Below are 21,204 nucleotides of genomic sequence, written 5' to 3'. Positions count from 1 at the left end.
TACATCTGCCAAAGACCCTTTTCCCAAATAAGGTCACTTCACCGGCTCCAGACATTAGGACATGGGTATATGTTCAGGGGTCCGTTCAACCCCCACAGAGGGATGTGCACACTCCATCCTCTTTGCCCTGGTCCTACACTCCCTGGAAGGCAGCATGCTGTGTGGGTCTTCTCAAGGAGGGTGTTTGGGCAGTGAGAGTGGCTCACTCTCACTCTTGGGAGTTGGACAGTACAGCCTTTGGGGTTCTATGCCCACCATGAGGACGTGGCCCCCGGGCCATGAGGCCAAGACAGCCATGTCTGCAGCCCTGGCCATTGTCCCCCTCACTAAGGACCACATTGGGCATGTAGCAGATGCTCTACTTATATCTCTACCCTCATTAGAGCTATCTGGAAAAAATAATTGGGAAAATAAACCCTCATATTTACAATCATTTTTCAGTCCTTAAGGTCCCACAAGATCAGCAACAAGTGACATTGGAAAGTGACCCACAATAGACCCCAAAAATGTCTCCTAGGAGTCTCCACACAAGGCTCCTCCCCTAGACCCCATGTACCTCCCCTGTAGCACCAGGGGGCAGCACTGAGATGGGCTTGTGATTCGGGGCTCAGGCTGGAGTCCTACCCAGACCACTCGCTCGCTGGGTGACTGCAGATGAATTAATTGACTTCGCGAGCCCCTCCCTCCTCTTGTATAAGTTAGTGACTGGGCTACACTTGTTGTCATGTATGTGTCTGGCTTTCCTAGAAGTGAAATTCTCTAAGCCTGGTACTGACTGGTCATATCAGTTTTGTATACCCAGAACCTGGTACACAGTAAGCACCTAATAGTTGTGCTTGAGAAACAAGACTCACATGCAGAAATGGGGAGAAGGGTTATTTGAATGACAAGGCGCCCTTTCACCTGAAGCCCTCTGCCTATCACGTGTTTATTTACATTTATTTAAGTGCATTTATTAAGTGCCTGCTGTGTGCCTGGCACTTGCTAGACACTGAGAACCTAACCATGAGCCTGCAAATGCAGACAGGGGCCCAGGCCTCGGGGAGCTTGCATGCCGCTGGCAGGTGACCAGATCATCCCTCGAATAATCATTGCTTACGGCGAACCTAGGGGAGCTCCAGCAAGACTAGCGCTTGAGGGTGAGGAGAGGCTATGGCCCCTGCTTGGAAAAGAGTCATTAATTCCAGGGTTCACTGTTAAACCCTCATCTTTCTCTAGATAGGGCGGTTAACACAATCACAGGGCCAGAGTGCCAGCCCCAGGGACTGCGAGAGTTCCCAAGACCCGTGCAGAGCTTTCCAGAAGGTCCTCGTGCCCTCCTGCCCCTCCCCGCGAAGGGGTCATTCCAAGTCTGGTGCTGACTCCACGCATCTGATTTCGCAACTCTGCTCCCCAGAAATGGAGAGGCGGGGGAGACGTACGTCCCTAGCTGTCACTGAGTTGGAGAACAAGGAGCCTTCACTGATGGAGGCATACTGTTCGAACGGCCCCTTTAGGGGCTCTAATTCATTTCCGAGACATTTAAGAATAACAAAATGTTTTAATGATTTCTTAGGGGAATTAGGAAGACATATTTTTGTTCTCATTAAATTTTATCCTCAGACACAAGAACCAAATGTCAGATGTGTTTTTGGTGCTTGGAGCTTCCCAGCGCACTGTCCCCCCCCCACACACACGCTGTTCCAACCCCCTCCAGAAAAATAACACTCCTGGAAAATTTGCCAGGATGCACACTCTCCTGTTTTTATATTTCTTGACAGGCAGATTATTTGTCGAAATACTTTCCACCCCCCTCCAAAGCCACACAAGTCCTGATTCAACATTTTTGTTTTGAATGACTGCTGCCAACACAAATCTTTGGCAGAGAATGCGATATGGCGTGATTGCTCAGCAAGTATTTTGATAAGTGTGCAGCCTGTATGTCTGTAATTACGAAAGAAAACCGTAAATCTTTTGGATATTGTTCACACAGATGTGGCGTGAAGTGAGAAAAAAAGCAGTAAAACGTGTTAAAAGCATAATTAATGTCATTGTTGTGGAGGATGGTTTGATTTAAACCTTTCTGACTTCTGTATCGTTGGCGGCTGATTTCTTTATCGCGCTCGCAGTCACCAGGTACCGACCCAAGCTTCACAAAGCTAACTTGTTAACTGAGTGCTTAGTTAAAAGTACAAGGGGGGAAGAGGGGAGGAAGAAAGAAAGAAAAAAATGAAAAGAAAGGAAACAAGGAGAGAGCAAGTAAGAGAGCAGGCAGAAGAGGACTGCTGAAGAGATAAGAAGAGAGAGGTGAGTGCCCCCAAAATGGGTTTTTCTGCTTTACTTTGGTTTTTTAAAAATCCAGTGCAGGAGACGGCAACTCCTGACAGGTGTTTCTCTCCCTGCTTCTTTCAGGAGGCAAAGCTGGTCAGCTTAGGTGTTCCAGCTGCAGGGTCAGACACAGCAGGGTAGGACTCTCAGTTCGGTAGTTTTGAGCTGTGTGACCTTGGGCAGGGCCCGAACCTCTCTGAGCTCTGAGTTCTATGTCGTTAGCAGAGGGGTAATAATAGCAGCTACTCACTATTGGACACGAAGGTTCACTGTGCTGGGTGTGAAAGGATTTGGCAGGGTCTGATAACCAGCAGCCCACTGCAAAGCTGACATCAGAGTGTAAGCTACATAGATCACAAGCGTTTGCTGCTGATCTCACAAGGTTCTGTCAGTTATCGAGGACATGGGGTGAGCAGTTTAGGCAACAGGGTGACTGAGTCTGGAATAGGAAAATGCTTTACAATGTTTGGGGCTTTAATTTTTTTTTCTCCCCAATTATAAAAGTCACATATGCATGCTTTCGACTTCAAAAAATATGGAAAAGTAGAAAAAAAAATATGGAAAAGTAGAAAGAAGGAGACAGAACTCCCTACTAGAGAAGCAGTGGGAACATTATTTTTCTTTCTGATCTTTTCCCTATATAATTCCTCAAAACCGTAGTTCATTCCGCTTGTACCATTTTGAATCATCCTTCCTTTTACCCAATATGAGCATACGTATTTCCCTGTGTGATTAAAAATCCTGAGTAACTTTGGTTCATCATGTGTAATGGTCTCTTGTGTGGCTGTGCTGTAATTTTCTGGACTGCCCTCTCCAATGTTGGGCATTTAGGGTGCTCAGGAATGAGCAGCTTATTGGTACTGTGCTGTAGTTCTGAGGACAAGGAAGAGAACTTGGGAAGGAAAATAGATTGTAGCCATGCATTGGCCCCAAACCCAGAATTTATTCTGAACTCGTGCATTTGTTACACTAAGTATCTTTTCAAATATTATGAGCCTCTCATATTCTTTTGTGAATCACTGGTTCATGTATCTATAGCCCATTTTAATGTCAGAGATCACTTTCTTATTGATTTGTAGGCACTCTTTATATATTAAAGATAATAATCTTTGTCCTGGTAAACCTGTCTCATATCTTCTCCCCTAGTTTGCTTTTTGTTTATAATGTCTCTTGTATATGGTACATAGCAGGCATTCAAAAAATATTTGCAGAAACGTAGAAATTCTTATCAAACCTTTGCTTTTATGGCTTCTGGATTTCATGTCATATTTTTCAAAACCCCTTCTTGCTTGAAAGTTTTGGGGTTTTTCTTTTTTAGTACTTCTGTGACCTTAATTTTTAGAGAATGAATCTTTGACGGAAGTAGTGAGGGAGGTTAAGAATTTAGCTTTGCTTTTGTCCCAAATGACTAGTTCTACCGCCATCTAGTGGATAAGCCACCTTCACAAATACAGGTAATAAAGATTTTAGTACAACGAGAAACTCTTGTTTCTGTTTGCTCTCACTTCCTTCCCTTTCTCCCTGAATATGCCTCTGCTCACTTGATCCCGTAGGAAACAAGGTCAGAGTTTCCCGAAGATGGCAGCTGACTTTAGAAGGCATTACACCACCATCTCCCCTGCCAGAAGTGCTCCCCCACCATGGCGGCCCGTCTAACTTTAAGTATTCTTGGTAACCAAGGACTGGAGGAAGATTAAACGAAAGCATCTGGCATGATACTGGTAGCCAGTAGGTGCTCAGTGCATGGCTGTTCCCTTGCAGAAGGAAAGCCAGGCACATCAGCTGTGGCTTTTCATCGGTTCCTTTGGGAACCTACTAGAGCTGAACCCTGTGGGAGCTCAAGCCTGAGCCTTCTTCTGTCCTCAGAGACTCGGAGGCTGGCAGGGCCATCATGACCCAAAGTCAGACTGCCAGAGAAAGGGCCCCGCGGCTGGACAGCCGGAGGAGGTACCTCAGAGAAAGCAGGCTTTGAACGTGGTCCTAAAGCATCAGCTGCCACCCTTGCAGGGGGGTTGGAGGGTGCCTGTGCGTCAGGCTATGCAGCACAGCCCTTCACAGAAATGAGTCCATGATCCCCTTAGTCCCCTTGACAGCAGCTAAGCTGTCCTACTGTGCAGCTGAAAAAATGTAGGCTCGGAGAGATCAAGGCATTTGCCCAAGGTCACACAGCAGAGAGACAGTAGAGTCTGAATTTTGACCCGGACTCCTAACCTACTTGCAGGTTCATTTTAAAAATTGAAAGGATTTGGACAAAACCATTGGACATTTGGCCTCCAAAAAGAGTGACAAACAGCTGAGGGTCTTTGTTGCTGGTAGGATAAGAGGTTCTAGACTGAGAGGATGGGCCCTTTGCTGAAATATAAGTGTGTTACCCAGAAGAGGAACAAGTTAACCCCCCCCAGCTAAGAACTCCTTGTTCTCCCAGCTCAAGCTTCCAAATTCAGGGAGCTGAGTGATACCAGGAGAAGCACTAGCAGGACCGCAGGCCAGAGGGCCCTCCTAAAGAGCAGGGCCAATCCCTGTCCTGCCATTGTGCTCCCCTTGTCATTCTTCACTTTTCTGCTCCTCAGTTTCCCCATTTATAAAACATGGATAATAATCGTACCTAATTATAGGCCAATTGGTGGATTTGGTGAGAGAAAGAACATTGAGTATGGTGCCTGGTACAGAGTAGCAGCCCCATGCAATTCATGAGACAAATATTGAGGACCTACTCTTTGCTGGACCCTCCACTCACCATCAGGAGCACAATGTGAAGCAAAACACACTGTCACTGCCTGCCTTTCTGTGAAACTCCGTATATGGGAACTTTATTTGTTTTATAATGGACTTGGCTTTGAATCGGGCTCTGGTGCTCCCTGGCTGGGCCATCCTGAGTGGCTGGTTCTGCCTCTCAGCCTGTTTCTTGGTCTGGAAAAACACACCTACCTCCTGGGACCTCAGAGAGGAGTAACCGTGGTGCAGAGTCTAGAAGGCCCTCTGGGTGTCTAGCACCTAGCATGTGCTCAGTAAACAGTCCCTGCAGCTATGCTGGTGTTGAATTCCCACCATCATCCTGTGCCAAGAAGGAAGACCTTCCCCAGCCCCTCTGTCCGTCCTTCAGCCAGAAGACCCCCCGGAGCAGCCGTCCTGGCAGTGGATGGAAGAGCGGGTGGGCGGACACATGGCTCACGGCTGTGTGGACGGGCCCCACACCCCATCTGCTCTCGAAAAGTTAAGATTAAAGGATCAGAGTTAGTCTCTCTGCCGCCGTCAGTAGCCTGAGCCTCCCGCCCATGCAGGCGCCCGGAGCCTGGGCCCAGATGGGAGAAGGCTTCTGTCTCCAAGATATTTTGGAGGGGCGCACGCATACTTCTGCATATATGTGTTTCTAAACAGCCTCTCGGACAGCCTTCGCGGCTCCAGCTTTCCTAAAAAAGCTCTGAATGCCACTTTCCTTCAGATGGACACAGTGGGAGGAATGAGACAGCTTTTCCTAGCTCCCCGGCTCCCCCCCACCAAAAACCCCATAGATACTTTCTGAAGAAACACCACAGCATCAGCTAGCGGTGGGAGAGGGAATAGACGAAGTGCCTCCGTGAAGCCCGGTGTGGTATTAAAATATTACAAGTCCGTTGGCAGTATTCTCTAAGGTGTTAGATCCAATGTAACCAAAATGAATTAGTCATTTTATTAAGCAGTTTATGCATGAAGAGCAGGTTGATGACTGTAGGACAAAGGCCCTCCGCTTCCTGACAGTGTCCCCCTCCCTGCACTCCCGTCGGGACCTGCCACCTCGGATGGCTCGCGTCTGATCTCCCGTGTCTGCCAGCGTGCTCGATTAATCCAAAAGATTTGTTGTAGTCAAACATTTCTGATTTGGGATTCTCCCTGTTTGGCGCTTTTTCGTCCAGGTTGGATCCAAGGCCCTTGGCTTCCCACTGCCACTGCCCTCATCCAGGTATCGACTGTATGTCTGTCGCAGGAGTGAAGTGAGGGAGTCCCGCACCCAACTCTGGGCAGCTGTGTGTCTTGGCTGAAAGGTTCGGCTGGAAGTGCTGAGCCCGACAGAACCTGGGCTCCCTGCTCCAGACGAGGAGATGCGGGGATGTTTGGTCACTTCTCCTGACACTAGGATAAGAGGCTTGCCAGACACCAGAGTGGGGACACGGGTCACTTTGGAGATTGGGGGCTTGGTGGGACCCAGCACTTCCCCTCATGGGCTCACCTGACATGGGAAACAGCTACAGTGTACCTGGCACAGCAGTGAAACTTTGAACACATTGCATGCCGGGTGTCACCTACTTCCTTCTAGATAAACTTTAATCCAGTGCTAGAGCATCTTAAACACCTATAGAATACCTGTGCATCTCCCTTTTTAGCCAAGGGAGAGCCAGCCTTGGGATCCCAGTCTTAGGTAACAAGAGAGTCTAACTAGAATTTAATAACATCAGTTTTCACTCAGTGTGGGGCTTGAACTCACAACCCTGAGATCTAGAGCTGCATGCTCTCCTGACCAAGCCAGACAGGCGCCCCCTCTTTGTGCTTATTTTTATGGTTTAAGGCATCTTCTATTTATGATATAGGATCCCAATTATCTATTTACGATAATTTAAAATATTTTTAGTTAAAAAATACTGAGTCATATAAGGACAAATGTCATTTTGGTAATCCTTTAGGGGCAGGTGGATTCAGTAGAAGTTGTGAAGTGCGTATGCCAATGTCTGGCGTTTGGGCTGTACTGGGTTCAGATTCAGCTCTGCCTTGTTCTGGGTTGCTGGCCTTGAACAAATGGCTTCCCTTTGCTAGGCCTCAGTTTTCTCATCTGGAAGATGGGGATAGAACCATCTCATGGGGATATAACATGATTTGATGATTAAATGAGATGTAAATATATGTAAAGTACCAGGCATACGTGAGTGGGGGGAGTATGAGGAAATGTCAGTTCCCTGGAGCTTTTGGCCCAAGACACTGGGTGGAGGTCATATCTACCCCAGAACCTAGCTCCCCAGATGTGGGTGCCCCACCTGCTTCAGGATCGATGGTAGATGGGGTTTTGGAAACAAAGACCAGGAGCTAGTGGTTAGAGGGCCAGAGCCTGCTCTGAACCCAGCTTCCACCCTCGGCGGTAGCACCCAGAGCAGCCTGCAGGGAAGGGAGGTGAGGCTGGCACCGGAAGTCTCCGGACATTGCCAGTCTCTGTCAGCCCCGCATCCTCATCTCTAAAATGGGTCAGTTGTTGTGAAGATTAAGCTAAGTTGTGTTTCTGGGACAATAACTGGGGCAGGGGGTGGGCAGCTGGTCACAAGGGTCCACCACCCTCTCTTGGTCTGGTGGGGGCTGTTTCTCCTGGTGGTGATTCCTGTGTCTAGATTATTCTCTCTCTCCCCGCTGCTGGCTCCCTCATCTTCTTCAAGGCTCTGTTCAAATGTTATCTCCTTCAAGAAGCTTTCCCTGACCAGCCTGCTTCCATTAGCAGCATTCCCCCCACCAAGCATGTCAGGCCTCTCTCTGCCCGGACCCTGCCTTCTTTTTCTTCTCTGTCCCCTTACTGCCATTGGTTTATTTGTCCTTTATCCATCTTTCTCTCTGGAGTGTCAACCCCAGGAAGACAGAAATTCCCTCTTATCTACTGCTCTGTCTCCAGGGCCCGGAAACCTCCCTGGCACACAGCAGGTGCTCAGAAAATATTTGGCAACTGAACTAATGGTGTCTGACACATAGTAGATGCTCAGTAAAAATGTACTGGTGAATAATGACTGCATTAGTGACTATTCACTTCCTATTGCTGTTATAACCAATGACCGCAGACTTAGAAGCTTATCACAATCCACATTTACTGAGCACCTACTATGTGAAATGCCAGGGCAGGGCCCCAGGGGGAAAGGGAAGACTGAGGAATGAAAGCAAGACACTCCCCACTTCCCTGTGGCTGTCAGGTTCTCTGAAAGACCTCTTCCAAACATTTTAAAGATCTCTTGTCACTTTTCTCTCTTTCAGTTTGTGTTTGTGAGAGTGGCCAGTGACATTTAGCTGATGAATCGAATAATGCTGTTGGACAAGGGAAGGGGGAAAGCCTTGAATTTGCCAGTCCCCAAGGCTGAGCATTTTACCTCTGTGTGATTTGGCAAATCTTTCAGTCGTCTGGGTGCTAGTCATTTTTTTCCTCCGTAACTCAGACCCTGGCAGCATAGCTCAGGCTCCGTGGATTTCTCCCAGATAGGGGAGGTGGGAAGAAATGAGTTTCTCACACACTGTAAAACCTAAGAATTCCCACTATGCACCAGTGGGGAGGAAATAAAGGGTAAAAAATTACCCAGGGTAGTAAGAGACCATTGTTGCTGTGTATTTTCCAGAGCAGGGACCCTATTCGACCCACGGCCCAGTGCCTCAGTAGATCTGGAAGATAAAAATGCAATAGAGTGAGAACCAGGTCCCGACACTTTCTCTTACACAATGGGCTTGTTCCCTGGATGCCAGGTAACATGGTGCAGCAGGAGAGAAGTAGATTAGACTTTAAGTGAGGACTTCCTTCCTATGGAACTTGGAGTCTTGGCAGTGCCTCAGTCCTGCCTCTCTCACAGTTGGTATTCAGTCAGTTACCACATGTTATGGTTTGAATTATGTGCCCCAGAAAGATACGTGGAGGTCCTAACCTCTGGTACCCTCTTTTAGAAAAAGGGTCTTTGCAGATGTAATCAACTTAGGAAGAGGTCATCAGGTAGACCCTAATTCAGTATGCTGGGGTTCTTATAAGAAGAGGAGAGAGACACAGAGGAGAAGTCTTGTGAAAACAGAGCCAAGACCAAGAAACAATGGCCAAGGAACGCCAAGGATTGCCAGGAATGGGGATGAAGGTGTGGAGCACTGGGGGAGAGCAGACTTTGGACCTGTGTCCTCCAGACCATTTTCTGGGGCTGCCTACCAACTAGGTTGTTGGAAACCATGAAAATTTATTCTCTCAGTTCTGGAGGCTGGAAGTCCAAAAATCAAAGTGTTGACAGGAACAGTCGGTTCCTTCGGGAGTTGCTGAGGGAGAACCAGTTCCAGTCCCCTGTCCTACCTCTGGTGGTGGCCGGCCATCCTTGGTGGCAGATGCATCACTTGAGTCTCTGCCTCTGTCTTCTCTGGGACTTCTCTGTTTGTCTCTCTGTGCTGTCTCCTCTTCTTAAAAGGACACCAGTCATTAGTCAACCCCAATCCAGTTGACCTCACCTTAACTTGATTCCTTCTGCAAAGACCCTGTTTCTAAAGAAGGTCAAGTTCCGAAGTTCTGGATGGACATGAATTTCGGGGAACACTACTCAACCTAGGACACCACACGCCATCAGTTCTTCCTGTCTACCTCTGAGCACTCTCCACTTCTGCCGCCTCCCTGATCGGGCATCACTGCTCTGACGGTCCTGGTAGCTTCCCCTCAGACTCCCTCTACAGCTCGTTTCTCACACAGCAGCTCAGAGGAGCCTTTGAAAAAGGCGAAATAGAACCCATCACTCCCTCCCCACTGCCCTTAGGGTAAACCCAACCCCCCCACCCAACACCTGACCGGGATGACCGTCACACACAGACAAGAGCTCAACAAATTTATGCTGAGCGAAGCCTGTACGTGGACCCCTAGGTCCCCCTTTGAGCTCCGCCCACTCCAGACTCCTCCCTGGAAAGTGCCAGCGCCACACCACGGGTTTCACATCCATAGACTCTGATTCTAGCAGCAGCTCTGCAGGAGAGGCCCCATGGCTGCCCCCATTTTACAGATGGGAAAACTAAGAGTCCAAGAGGAGAAAAAGTAGTCACATGTTGGTTTTGGTCCTGTGGAAGCAGGCAGATACCAGAACAGCGTTAGATAGGCAAGAGGTTTTTTGCGGGGGGCGGGGGGATGCTGTGTAGGATGAAGGAGAGGGAGAGGAGGAGGTGCCGAGAGCCTTTAGATGGCAGTGTGGTCTGAACCTGGGGTGAGGGGAGGAAGCTTGGCGGGAAGATCCTCGGACTGCAGTGCAGCTCTGGGCAGGTCTTGACTGGGCTGACAGGCAGCACCAAAGGTGTACCAGTTTGCTCAGGCTGCTCTGACCAGACCACAGACCAGGTGGCCTAAGCAACAGACATTTATTTCTCACAGTTCTGGAGGTTGAAAGTCCAAGATCAAGGTGCCAGCAGGCCGGTTTCTGGTGAGAGCTCTCCTCCCAGCTTGCAGGTGGCTGCCTTTGCTGTCTTCACAGCAAAGCTGCCTTTCCTTTGTTCACGTGCAGAGAGAGTTCTGGCGTCTTCCTATTCATATAAGGACACTGGTCCTCTAGGATTCGAGGCCCTTTTCTCCAGGTGTGGCTGGATCAGGGGGTTAGGGCTCTACTACATGGATTTGGAGAGACACAGTTCAGTCCATGATACAATGTTTGCCCGTCCCAGCATCATCAGGAGCAGACCCACTCTGCACCCCCTGCCATGCTTGGTTAGGCTGGGAGCAGCCCCAGGCAGGTGTGACCTGTGCTGACACTCCAGTAGATCAGAAGAGTCTCCATGGCTGCCACAAGTCTTCATAATAAGCGGAAGGGCAACACTCAGAGTCTGCTGGGTGCCAGGCACCGTTATGGGGCTCAGCATCTCCTGGGAGCCCTGCACAGCCCAGACGCAGTAGGTCTGCTGTCCCCATTTTATCACTGGGGAAACTGAGACACACAAAACCTAAGCAGCTGTCTCTGGAGATGTCACAGCAGGAAACACTCTCCGTGTCCCAGCCTGGCCCCCTCCCGCTTTGTCTCAGGGTGGCTTGGGAATTCACAACATTCATACTTCTTGGGTCAGGCTAGCCTGTGAAGTTGTCTAATATAAACATTCTGCTACACATCCCAGCTCTACGGGATACTCCACAGCCAAAAGCACTCACTTTGACAGGACCCCACCCCTATCTGATTGACATCCAGGGTTAATATACTTGTAATAGGAATTTAAGTGGAGAGCCCAGAGAAGTCTGGTGCTCTGTCTGAGGCCGCAGAGCAGGCCAATGGCAAGGCCAAGAACAGAACCATCAGTCTAATGCTCCTAGCCTAATAGTAAAAAATTCCCATGCCCTGCCTCAAGGCAGTTTGGCCTACTGCAAAGAATCACCTGGCACCCTGAGTTCAAGTCCCACCTCTGCCACTTTTGAGCCAGGTGACTTTGAGCACATGACATCTCTTCTCTGGGCCTTCATTTTCTTGTCCAGAAAATGGGGAATAGCAACATCTTCCTTACTGGGCCTCACCTTGGGGACATGACTTCACCCTACTGCTTATGCCTCAGTTCCCGCATCTGTAAAATGGGAACACAACAGCACATACCTCTTAGTGCTGTGGTGAAGATCATGGGAATTATAATTCGTGTCACGTGCTTTCGTTGTTATATTTCAGTCACAGTCTGACTTTGGCTGAGTCATCAGAATATCCCCCTGCCACTTTCTCCCTCAAATCGGGGAACTAGGAAGGAAGTGTGGGAAAAAGAGGCCCAAGAGCCTCTCTTGGTCCTTCCACCAACTCACTGGTGGACTTCGGGGAAGTCACAGGATCCCACTTTAACCCCTCTGTGCACTGGGGAACCTTTTGGTCCCTCCCCAATATGACTTTGCACGCTAGAATTTTTGGGCCCCAGAGGAGATTCAAAACAGGATTGTTGGATTCTGGATCTCCTGGGGACTGATGAGAACATACGAGGCCATCCCTGGTCCCGAGACTCCACAGAGCATCACCACGCAGACAGCTGGCCTCCAGATCACCTCAAGACCGGGCTTGCTACCTCCTCTCACGTAATAGCAGCCTTAGCACCCTTCCCGAGCCCATCTAGGCACCTAGCACTGTGCAGATCTCCGTTTTCTCTCATCCAGACGTCATAACCACACCCTACACACGTAGCCCCATTTTACAGATGAGAAAATGGAGGCTCTGGGAGGTTAATTAACTGTCCAGAGTTATTAGCCAGTTTGGAGCCAGACCTGGCACCAGCAGCCCTTGGAACATATTGCCTCTGTTGGTATCTTTGTTTATCTTCTCAGTAATAATTCTTGGGAATTAGAAACTGTTGTAGTTCTTCCACTGTATTAGAGGGAAAATGAGGTTCATGGCTCTTTGGGAGGAGGATTTGGATCCAGAGCTGGGCTTCAGCTTCTGTGAGCTTAACCACTATGTTCTACCCTGTAGCAGCAAATGAAGGTGAAAAGCAGGAGCCTTAGAATCGCTGAACCTCTATTAAGCAGGGATCCGGCCAACCCTGCTCCTGCAGCCTCTCCAGGGGCCCGTCTCAGGGCAGCTCCCTCTGGACAGAGGGGTACTTCCGCAGGCCCCTTGGTCTGGAGCAAGGCAGCAAGGAGTGGCCCACAGGGCCTCCAAGCAGAGTGAAGGAGGGAAGCGTCAATCCCTGATCGCTGGAAATGGGGTGGATGACACCCTTTATCACCCAAGTGTAATCGTTTGGCTTAGACGGGCTCGTGGCCAGCCCGCCCCCAAGCCATGAGCTAGATCTTTTTCACCTCCTTGGAACCAGAGTGAGCCCTCTGTGGCCCACTCGGAGCTGCACCCTCCCGTGTTTATCTAACTTCCCTGACCCTGGCAAGTGCTCACGGCCTTTCTCTTCTTTCTGAAAAACCAGGACACAATAGGAAGCGTTTCCTTGAACTTATTAAAAAATCCAGACTTGTAAATTAATTTGTCCGTGTTGTACAAAGGCAGTGCAGATGGACTCATTAGCATGCACACAACAAATAATTATAGATGAATTTTTAGCTGGCCTGCCTAATGCGCTTGCTGGGTTAATTATGTCAATGTATAATTACATCAGCCCGGGGAGACATAATGGCATACCCCGCTGAGCAGGCCCTGCCTAATGACGGGGCGTGGGGGGAGTGCTGACAGGGGAAAGAAGGCAACGTTCTCGCGCACCTGCTTACCTCGGCACAAACGCCCATTGTCAGAGCCTCCCGCCACCTAAACAAACAGACAGGAGGAGAGGGATAAAGTGCAGAGGCGACCTTGTTCCAGCCAGACCTGAAGGCTCCTGTGTGTAGGCACTGCCCCATTTCTTCCCTCAGCAGATGTTTGTTGGGTCAGATTGTGTGTTGGACTTCATTCACCCACCAGGGGTCCAGTGGGGAGTGAAAACAGACGCAGTCCCAGCCCTGCCTTGTGGAGTTGGCAGTCCAGTGGGTGTTAATTAGGTAGACTTGCAAATCAGTGAAAATTTTAAGTACAGTGAGTGCTCTAAAGGAAAGGTGTGGGGAGCTGGGAGAGCTCAGGTGGAGGAATGACTGGTCAAGGCAGGCTTCCTGGAAGAAGTGGCATTTGAGTTGCAATATGGAAGGTGATTAAGCATTAACTAGCTGAAAGAGGTTAAAGGAGAAGGCATGGTGTTCCTTGCAGTGGCTTTTGCCCAGACAAAGGCTCCGGGGTAGGAAGGTGCATTTGAAGAACTAAAAGAAAGCCACTATGACTGGAGCTCGGAAAGGCAGGAATAGCCAAAGCTTCTGTTTGTTCCAAGGTGACCAAATGCCAGGCACTGTGTTAAAATCTTTGTGTGTGTGGATCCTCATCCCTGTGAGGTCAGTGCTTTTATGGGGAGGCACAGAGAGGTAGACTTGTTTGCCAGAGGCATTGCAGTCCTGAAAAGCAAGTATAGATTAGACCAGGAACCAGGACCCACACTCGTAATGCCTCTGCCCCCAACAGAGAGCAATCACCAAGTGGATGGTGGCAGGAGGCTCCAGGAAAGGGACCAGCAAGAAAGAGGGCTCTGGTGCTTTTGAAAGGACTGTGGACCAGACGCAGGCCCCTTGGTCTGGAGCAAGGAGGCCCCGGCTTTCCTAGGCCCCCATGAACACCCACCTGGACTACTTGGGTGGAAATGTCCACACCTCTGGGACAGGAAGCCTTTGTGGCATCTGAGAAAGAGACCCAGACTTGAACCTCACCTCCACCCTTTAGCAAGTCACCTGGCTTCTCTGAGCTGGTTTCCTGAATCCACACCAGCCTCCAGGGGATGCTGGGAGCATCAGGGGAACCCATTCCTGTGAACAGCTTTGTAACCTAGAAGAGGCCACACCAAGCTCTGGCATTATCCAGGTGTTTTTAGTACCTGCCCATGGTGGGCAGCTGGGGAAAGTCACCTGAAGAACTGCTGGGGTCTAGATCTGAAGGAAGAGAAAGTACCTACTAGATGGGGGGTGGGGGGACGACAGAATTCCATACGGAAGGACCTACGGATGCCTCATCTTTTTTTTTTTTTTTTTTTAGATTTTATTTATTTGATAGACAGAGATCACAAGTAGGCAGAGAGGCAGGCAGAGAGAGAGGGGGAAGCAGGCTCCCTGCAGCGCAGAGAGCCGGATGCGGGGCTCGATCCTAGGACCCTGAGACCATGACCTGAGCCAAAGCAGCCGCTTAAGCAACTGAGCCACCCAGTCGCCCCCAAGTATGGCCATTTAAATAATGGCTTCTGTAGCGGTGAAAAGCTGGACGTAAGACACTTTCCAACTTCTCAATAGCTAAAAGATGAGGCATCTATGTGGCTCAGTGGGTTAAAGCCTCTGCCTTCGGCTCAGGTCATGATCCCAGGGTCTGGGATCGAGCCCCACATCAAGCTCCTTGCTCAGCGGGGAATCTCCTTCCCCCTCTCCTTTTTCCTTGCCCCTTCCCCTGCTTATGTGCGCTCTCTCTCAAATAAATATTTTCTTAAAAGATAGAACTTGCATGTAACAAATGATGGTGTGTTGGTCCAGGTCCATTGAAAGGCACCCCAAGCCTTAGATAAAAAGCTAGATAGATAGTATTGAGGAAGTGCAGGGGAAGGAAAATAGGGAGTGAGGTAGAGGAGGCCTCAGAGGAGGGAAGGGCAGGGACCTGGGTGGAAGCATCCGGTTGGTTTGGTCTTGACCATCTGTCAGCGCTGGGCAGGCCTTGGAGGAGTCGTTGGTCGTCAGTGCAGTCCTGTATCCCTTAGGAATCTGTCCCCTCCCCCGCCAGCTACCTGCGCGCCAGGGGAAGGCTGGTTGTAGGAGCGGGGTCTTGTGTACTGGCACCTCCCGGGGTTGGTGTACAAGGCACGGTCTCATGGCCACCACAGATGGCACTGTAGAATCCAGAATATGCAGTTATTGTGACAATTATTGTTATTACTATTCCCAGGTGGGCAAGACACCCACACCCATGGGGCTGGCACACGCTCCCCTGAGCAGGTACCTGAAAAAGGCTACTCCCTCACAGAGCAGAAATTCCACATTGCTGTCCTAAGCCGTTGGAGCAACTCCAGAAGGCTCTCGTGGATGGTCCCCTCCACTCCCTGTAGGGGAACCCACCAGGCCCTACGGCCTCAGCCTGGGCAGCCCTCAGCCCTCAGGGCTCCCCCCCACCCACTCCTGGGCTCTTCTCTCTGTGTATGCAGACCCCGTGCCTGTGTTTGAAGCGACACGCAGCCTAGACGACAGACTGCAGCCCCCCAGCTTCGACTCCACTGGGCAGCCGCGGCGAGACCTCCACACTTCGTGGAAGAGGCACCCCGAACTTCTGGGCCCCAAAGGTACTGTTAAGGCCTTCATGGGATGTCCCTAATAAACAAATCGGCTGTGGATCTTCAGCAGCCTGGCTTGGCCATCTTTTGTGGGTTGGGGGTAGGGACACCTAGGAGCTTGACTTTATCACTTTCCATGTAGGGTGGGTTATGGTACACCACTGCTGAAAAACCCAATCCCAAATCGCAGAAGCATAATATATTTAAAGGGTGGCAGGTTGGAGGGGACACTCCATGTGGTCACTCACACACCCAAGCTGTGGTGATCCTGCTGTCTTCAACACATGACATCCTGAGTCACAGTGACTGTTACAACCAGCCAATGGGAAGAGAAAAACTGCAGAGGATCATACCGAGGTTTATGGGTCCAGGCTCAGACGTGGCACACAGTATCCCAGCCACATCCCGGTGACCCAAACTTCGTCATGGGGCCCCGCCCAGCTGCAGGGGAGCCAGGAAGGGCAGACTGACTGTGTGCCCCCACAGGGGAGGGAAACAGGATGTGGGGAACACAGCACTGGCCCGGCATCGAGCGAGGCAAGTCAAGAAACTGGGAGAGCTAAAAATAGAGTTCAGATATACATATATGATGATTAAAAATGTTTAAAAGCAGGAGAATGATGAACAGAAGCGAGCATGGTGGTTACCCGTGGTAGATGAAGGAGGAGGTCTCTGGGGAGGAGCAAATGCGGCCCTGAAAGCTCTTGGTGACCATCTGAGTCTTGGGTGTTGGTTGAGCTTCAAGCCAGACACTGTCATAGGCACCGGCGACATAGCTGGGAGCAAATAAGGCCCAAATCCCTGCCCTCGTGGCTCTGACCTTCTAGAATGTAAGGCTGACTGTCAACCAATAAATGTTAAATATAGGCTTACTGTCCACCAATAAATGTTAAATATGCAGTACTTCCGGTGTAAGAAAGGCTTTGGGGGACAAATGAAGCAAGAGGAGGGGACGAGACTAGGGAATAAATGAGGAGAATTTACCTCAAAGTTCAGCAAATTTACCTTTTTTTTTTTTCTTTTTTTTTGTAAAGGGCCAGAGAGTATATACTTCAGGCTTTGCAGGCCACATATTTTCTGTCACAACTACTCAACTGTGTGAAAAAAAAGCCATAGAACTTGGGTAAATGAGTGGGTGTGGCTGTGTGCCAATAAAACTTTGTAAGCAAAACAGGAGGTGGGCCAGATTTGGCCCAAGAGCTGTCATCACAGCCCCTGGTCTACCTCCTGGAGTCATGGAGATCATGGGCTGAGGCCCACCAAGTCAGTCTGACTGCTCCGGCACACTCGCCTTCCTTCCAGTGCCTAGTGAGCACCTACTGAATGCCTGGTCCTTGGCAGGGTCCTCTGGGGAAGATTAATGGTGACTAAAATGCAGCACTTTGCCGGCTCTGTTCCTGTACTCAGAATGCCTTTCCAGCCTCCCTGAGAAACCAGCTCATACAGCGATGGCTCTGTGGCCTCAGAGGTCCCTCTAGGGTTTGAATTTCCCTCTATCAGAATAATGACGCTTGTGGGAACTGCCTCTTGAGAGCATTTACTCTGTGCCATGTGCCTGTCACACGGTTTCCCACTGTCTCCTCCTGTCAACTTTCTGGGGTGTCACTGGCCCCGTTTGACAAACGGGGTAACAGTCTTAGAGGCAGCAAGCAGTCGAGCAGGGATTCAAACCAAGGGCTCTTGACCTTGGCCCTGGGCTGTTTCTCCATGAGAACACTTGTTGCTGTGCCTCACGATGGTCAAACCCCATTTGTTCGCTGCTGTGTCCTCAGCCCCTGAAACGTCCCGTGTGTGTGTGTGTGTGTGTGTGTGTGTGTGTGTGTGTGTGAACAAGCCAGGGCCTGAAAACTGTCGGGCCCTCAAGGGACCCACTCTGCAAACTGCCCAGCTCTGCACTCACCAGAGGAGCCTAAAACCAGGACAGAGCTTAAAGGAGTCCGTCGGACCCAAGGCCAGAAGCCCAGATTTTGGGATTCTTGAGACATCCTTGATGGCCGGTCCCTGAGCACCCTTTCTCCCCATGATAAATTGAGTGCCCAGGGCACACACACACTGACTCCCTAAAGGAGCCACCACGGGCCTGCGAAGCGAGACCTGATATGGGCCCTGTGCAGGCGTTCCTGCAGGTGCAGTGGGCTGTGACCGAGCCTCTGAGTGTGTGCCGTCAGCTGTGGGGAGGGGAAGTTAAACCCACAGCTACCCCATGGCCCAGCACTTTCTCTCCTAGGTGTCTACTCCAGAGAACTGAGAACAGGTGCTCAAACACATGTACACACATGTTCGCAATAGCCCTATTCACAGCTGCCGAAGGTGGGAACAAGCCAGATGTCTATCGGCAGATGAGTGGGAAAACAAAATGGTGGCCTGTCCATGAAATGGAATATTAGTGAATCATAAAAATGAGTGATGGTCTGATCCATGCTACAACCTGGATGAACCTCGAAAACATTTTGCTAAGTAAAAGAAGCCAGACGCGGAAGGACATATATTATGTGTGATTCCGGTGATAAGAAATATCCAGGATATGCAAGTCCCCAGAGGCAGAAAGCAGATTGGTGATTGCCAAGGGTGGGGGGAGAGGAAAAGGAGTGACTGCTTAGTGGGGACGGGCTTCCTTTTGATGACATTCTGGAATTAGTGCTCACGGTTGCACAGTACTGTGAATGTACTAAATGTCACTGAATTGTATACTTGTATGTATATTTTACCATGACCCTTAAAAAAGTAAAAAGGCCGAGGAGGCAGGAACAGGTGCAAGAGGGTAAAGGAAGCTTCTGGGCGTGCTGGCTGTGGCTGGCACACTGGAACTGGACATTCATTCACATGCCCTCCAAGGGCAACAACCCAGCTGACCCTGGTGATGGCAGGTCTCTCCAGCTGCACTCTCTCCATCGCCTGAGTTTGGAAAACTAAGTCCCAGCCCTCCCAGTCCCTCCGATTTGCAGAACACAGCTCTGGCTGCCATGCCACTTCCAGCGATGGGTGGTTTTCCCTCTTTTTTCCCTCCAGAGCAGAGAGAGGGGACGTCTCCGGCGGGGCCCACGCTGACTGAGGGGAGCCGCCTCCCGGGCATTCCCAGCAAAGCCCTCCTGACAGAAACTTTGCTGCAGAGAAATGAGGCGGAGAAACAAAAGTGAGTGGGGAGGAGCAGGTGGGCCCCCCACCTGGCTGGGAGGTGGGACCGTCAGGGAATCCAGATGTAGGTTGGAGGTGGAGATGCAGGCCTGGCCCATTTCAGCAGCTCAACAGCCAGCCCTGGGCAGCTCACATCACCTGTCTGAGCTTCAGTTTCCCCAGCCGGAAAGTGGGGCTAATGGTGATGTATTAGTCAGGATTCCCCAGAAGGGGAAAGAAAAAAAAGAAATTTTTCTATTTTAATTAAGACATGTGTTTTAAAGACTAGTTCACACTGGTGGCACTGACAAGTCTGAATCGGTAGAGCCAGCCAGCAGGCTGCAAACTGTCAGGCAGGAGTCAGTGCTGCAATCTTGAGAAGAATTTCTTCTTCCTTAGTTTTATTCTTAAAATTCTGCAACTGATTAGACAAGGCCCACCCACATTATTGAGATTATTCTCCTTTAACTTAATGTCAGCTGACTGTAGATGTTAAACCTCACTACAGAATATCTTCACAGCAACCACAAGATTAGTGTGTGGTTGAATAACTGGGTACTGTAGCCTGATCAGGCGGACAGGTGCTATCAACTCCTAGTCTGCTGTGAGAGTGAATGCATGTGCTTAGCCCGGCACTCACTTGGAGAAGTGTGTCAGTAAATGGTTGCCCTTACAGTTGTTGTGGGAATAGTAATACCTGCTTGTTATAAATATGGATCCTTGGGGCATTTCTAGACCAGCTTCATGTGGCCATTACATGTATCCTTCCGTTCACTTACTACTTCATTTTTTTGTTCCATGTATTTATGGAGCCACCTGCTGTGTGCCAAGCACTGTTCTAGGGACACAGCAGTGAACAAAGGGACTAACCTCCTACTCTCCTGGAGTTTACTTTCTCATGAGGAAGACACAAAGAAACCAGATAAATAAATGGTCTGCTACATGATGATAAGGGTTGTGAAGGAAAATAAAGGGGGGGGAAGGGATACGATTGAAGCCAAAGTTTTAAATAGGGTATGAGGGGAGGCCTCACTGAGGAGGTGAGCAAAGCCCTACGAAGGTGAGGGAGGGGAACTTGCAGATATATAGAGGAAGGGTGTTACAGACAGAGGGGACAGCCAGTGCAAAGGCCCGGAGGTAGAAACATGCCTGGTGCATTTGACCAGCAAGGAGGTGGTGTGATTGGAGGAGTGTAAGAGAGGGGAAGGGACAGGATATAGGACCAGAGGTAAAGGGGCTCCTTCCCTAGCGTCTCTGAGCCAAACAACATAAGGCCCAGGCTTTGTATAAACCCTCCCCCAGTTCAGCTGCAGTCCCTCTGTCTCTGCTGAAATGCGTGCATCACACCAAAACTCTGGACTGCAGTGGGCTGGGTGACTATCCCAAACAACTGACCCAGAAACGGGTAAAAATGCCTCTCTGGGTACAGGAATAGTAAGTAATGGTACTGAGGGAGTACCAGCATCACGCTGAAGATTTTCACAGCACCCATGGAGGCAAAGACCATCAGGAACCTTATTTTACAGATGAGGAAATTGATGCTCGGAGAGACAAAGTCACTGACTAATACAGGTCCACACAGTTAGCAAAAAGCAAGGCAGCCAAGTGCCTGAAGGTCATGTTTAAGGACCGAGTAATGAGGCAGTGGTACATGTGATTACAGAGAGCAGGTGAGAGGAATAGGAAGCCAGGAGGGCTGACTCAGGGACCCAGGCAAGGCCCATGCACATGGGCATGTGCAGAGCCAGTGTGAGCAGGCCTGGTCTCTCCGCAGGGGCCTTCAAGAAGTACAAATCACTTTGGCAGCCAGACTGGGGGAGGCAGAGGAAAAGATCAAAGTCCTACATTCAGGTATGTATCTGGCACACTTTCCCTGGCCCCGTGCAGCTCCCCAGCCCAGTAAGGCCAGGAAGGGGAGTGGGAGGGGACAGTCAGTGACACTATGAACTCAGGCTCAGGTATTTTGGAATCAGGAAGGCAATGGGGGAGTTTGAGGAGGAAGGGGATAGTTCAGCATTACCCAGTGGGGGTCTGAGCCCAGTCTCCAGAGGCCACATTGCTGTGGAGAGAGGGTTTGAGAAATAGAATTAAATCAGGAGAAACACAGTGCCTGCAGGGGCCAGACTCACAACTAAGCCAGCCAAGTTAGGGAAGGCACTAGGGCAGGGTGGGGTCTGAGGCAAACTGGACCACTTGGGCCTTGGCTAAAGAGATGGCCACTGTGAGCACCAGCCAGGCATGGCCATATGACCCAGTGTCACCAAGCCTTCGATTTCCTTG

General features: G+C 50.0%; 1 protein-coding gene across 2 annotated transcripts in view; it reads left to right on the top strand.

The window, feature by feature from the left end:
* The window catches only part of CUX2 (cut like homeobox 2), a 258,612-nt gene that overhangs the window by 203,353 nt on the left and 34,055 nt on the right, over positions 1-21,204 (top strand). For both annotated transcript variants that reach the window (XM_044244277.1, XM_044244278.1), the window contains 3 exons: positions 15,685-15,819; positions 18,820-18,943; positions 20,699-20,775. In XM_044244277.1, the coding sequence (XP_044100212.1) occupies positions 15,685-15,819; positions 18,820-18,943; positions 20,699-20,775 (336 nt within the window). The remainder of the gene's footprint in view (positions 1-15,684; positions 15,820-18,819; positions 18,944-20,698; positions 20,776-21,204) is intronic.

This window comes from Neovison vison, chromosome 3, assembly GCF_020171115.1.
Source record: "Neovison vison isolate M4711 chromosome 3, ASM_NN_V1, whole genome shotgun sequence".
In the NCBI taxonomy this organism is placed as follows: domain Eukaryota; kingdom Metazoa; phylum Chordata; class Mammalia; order Carnivora; family Mustelidae; genus Neogale; species Neogale vison.
This window is presented reverse-complemented; position numbering and strand designations above follow the sequence as displayed.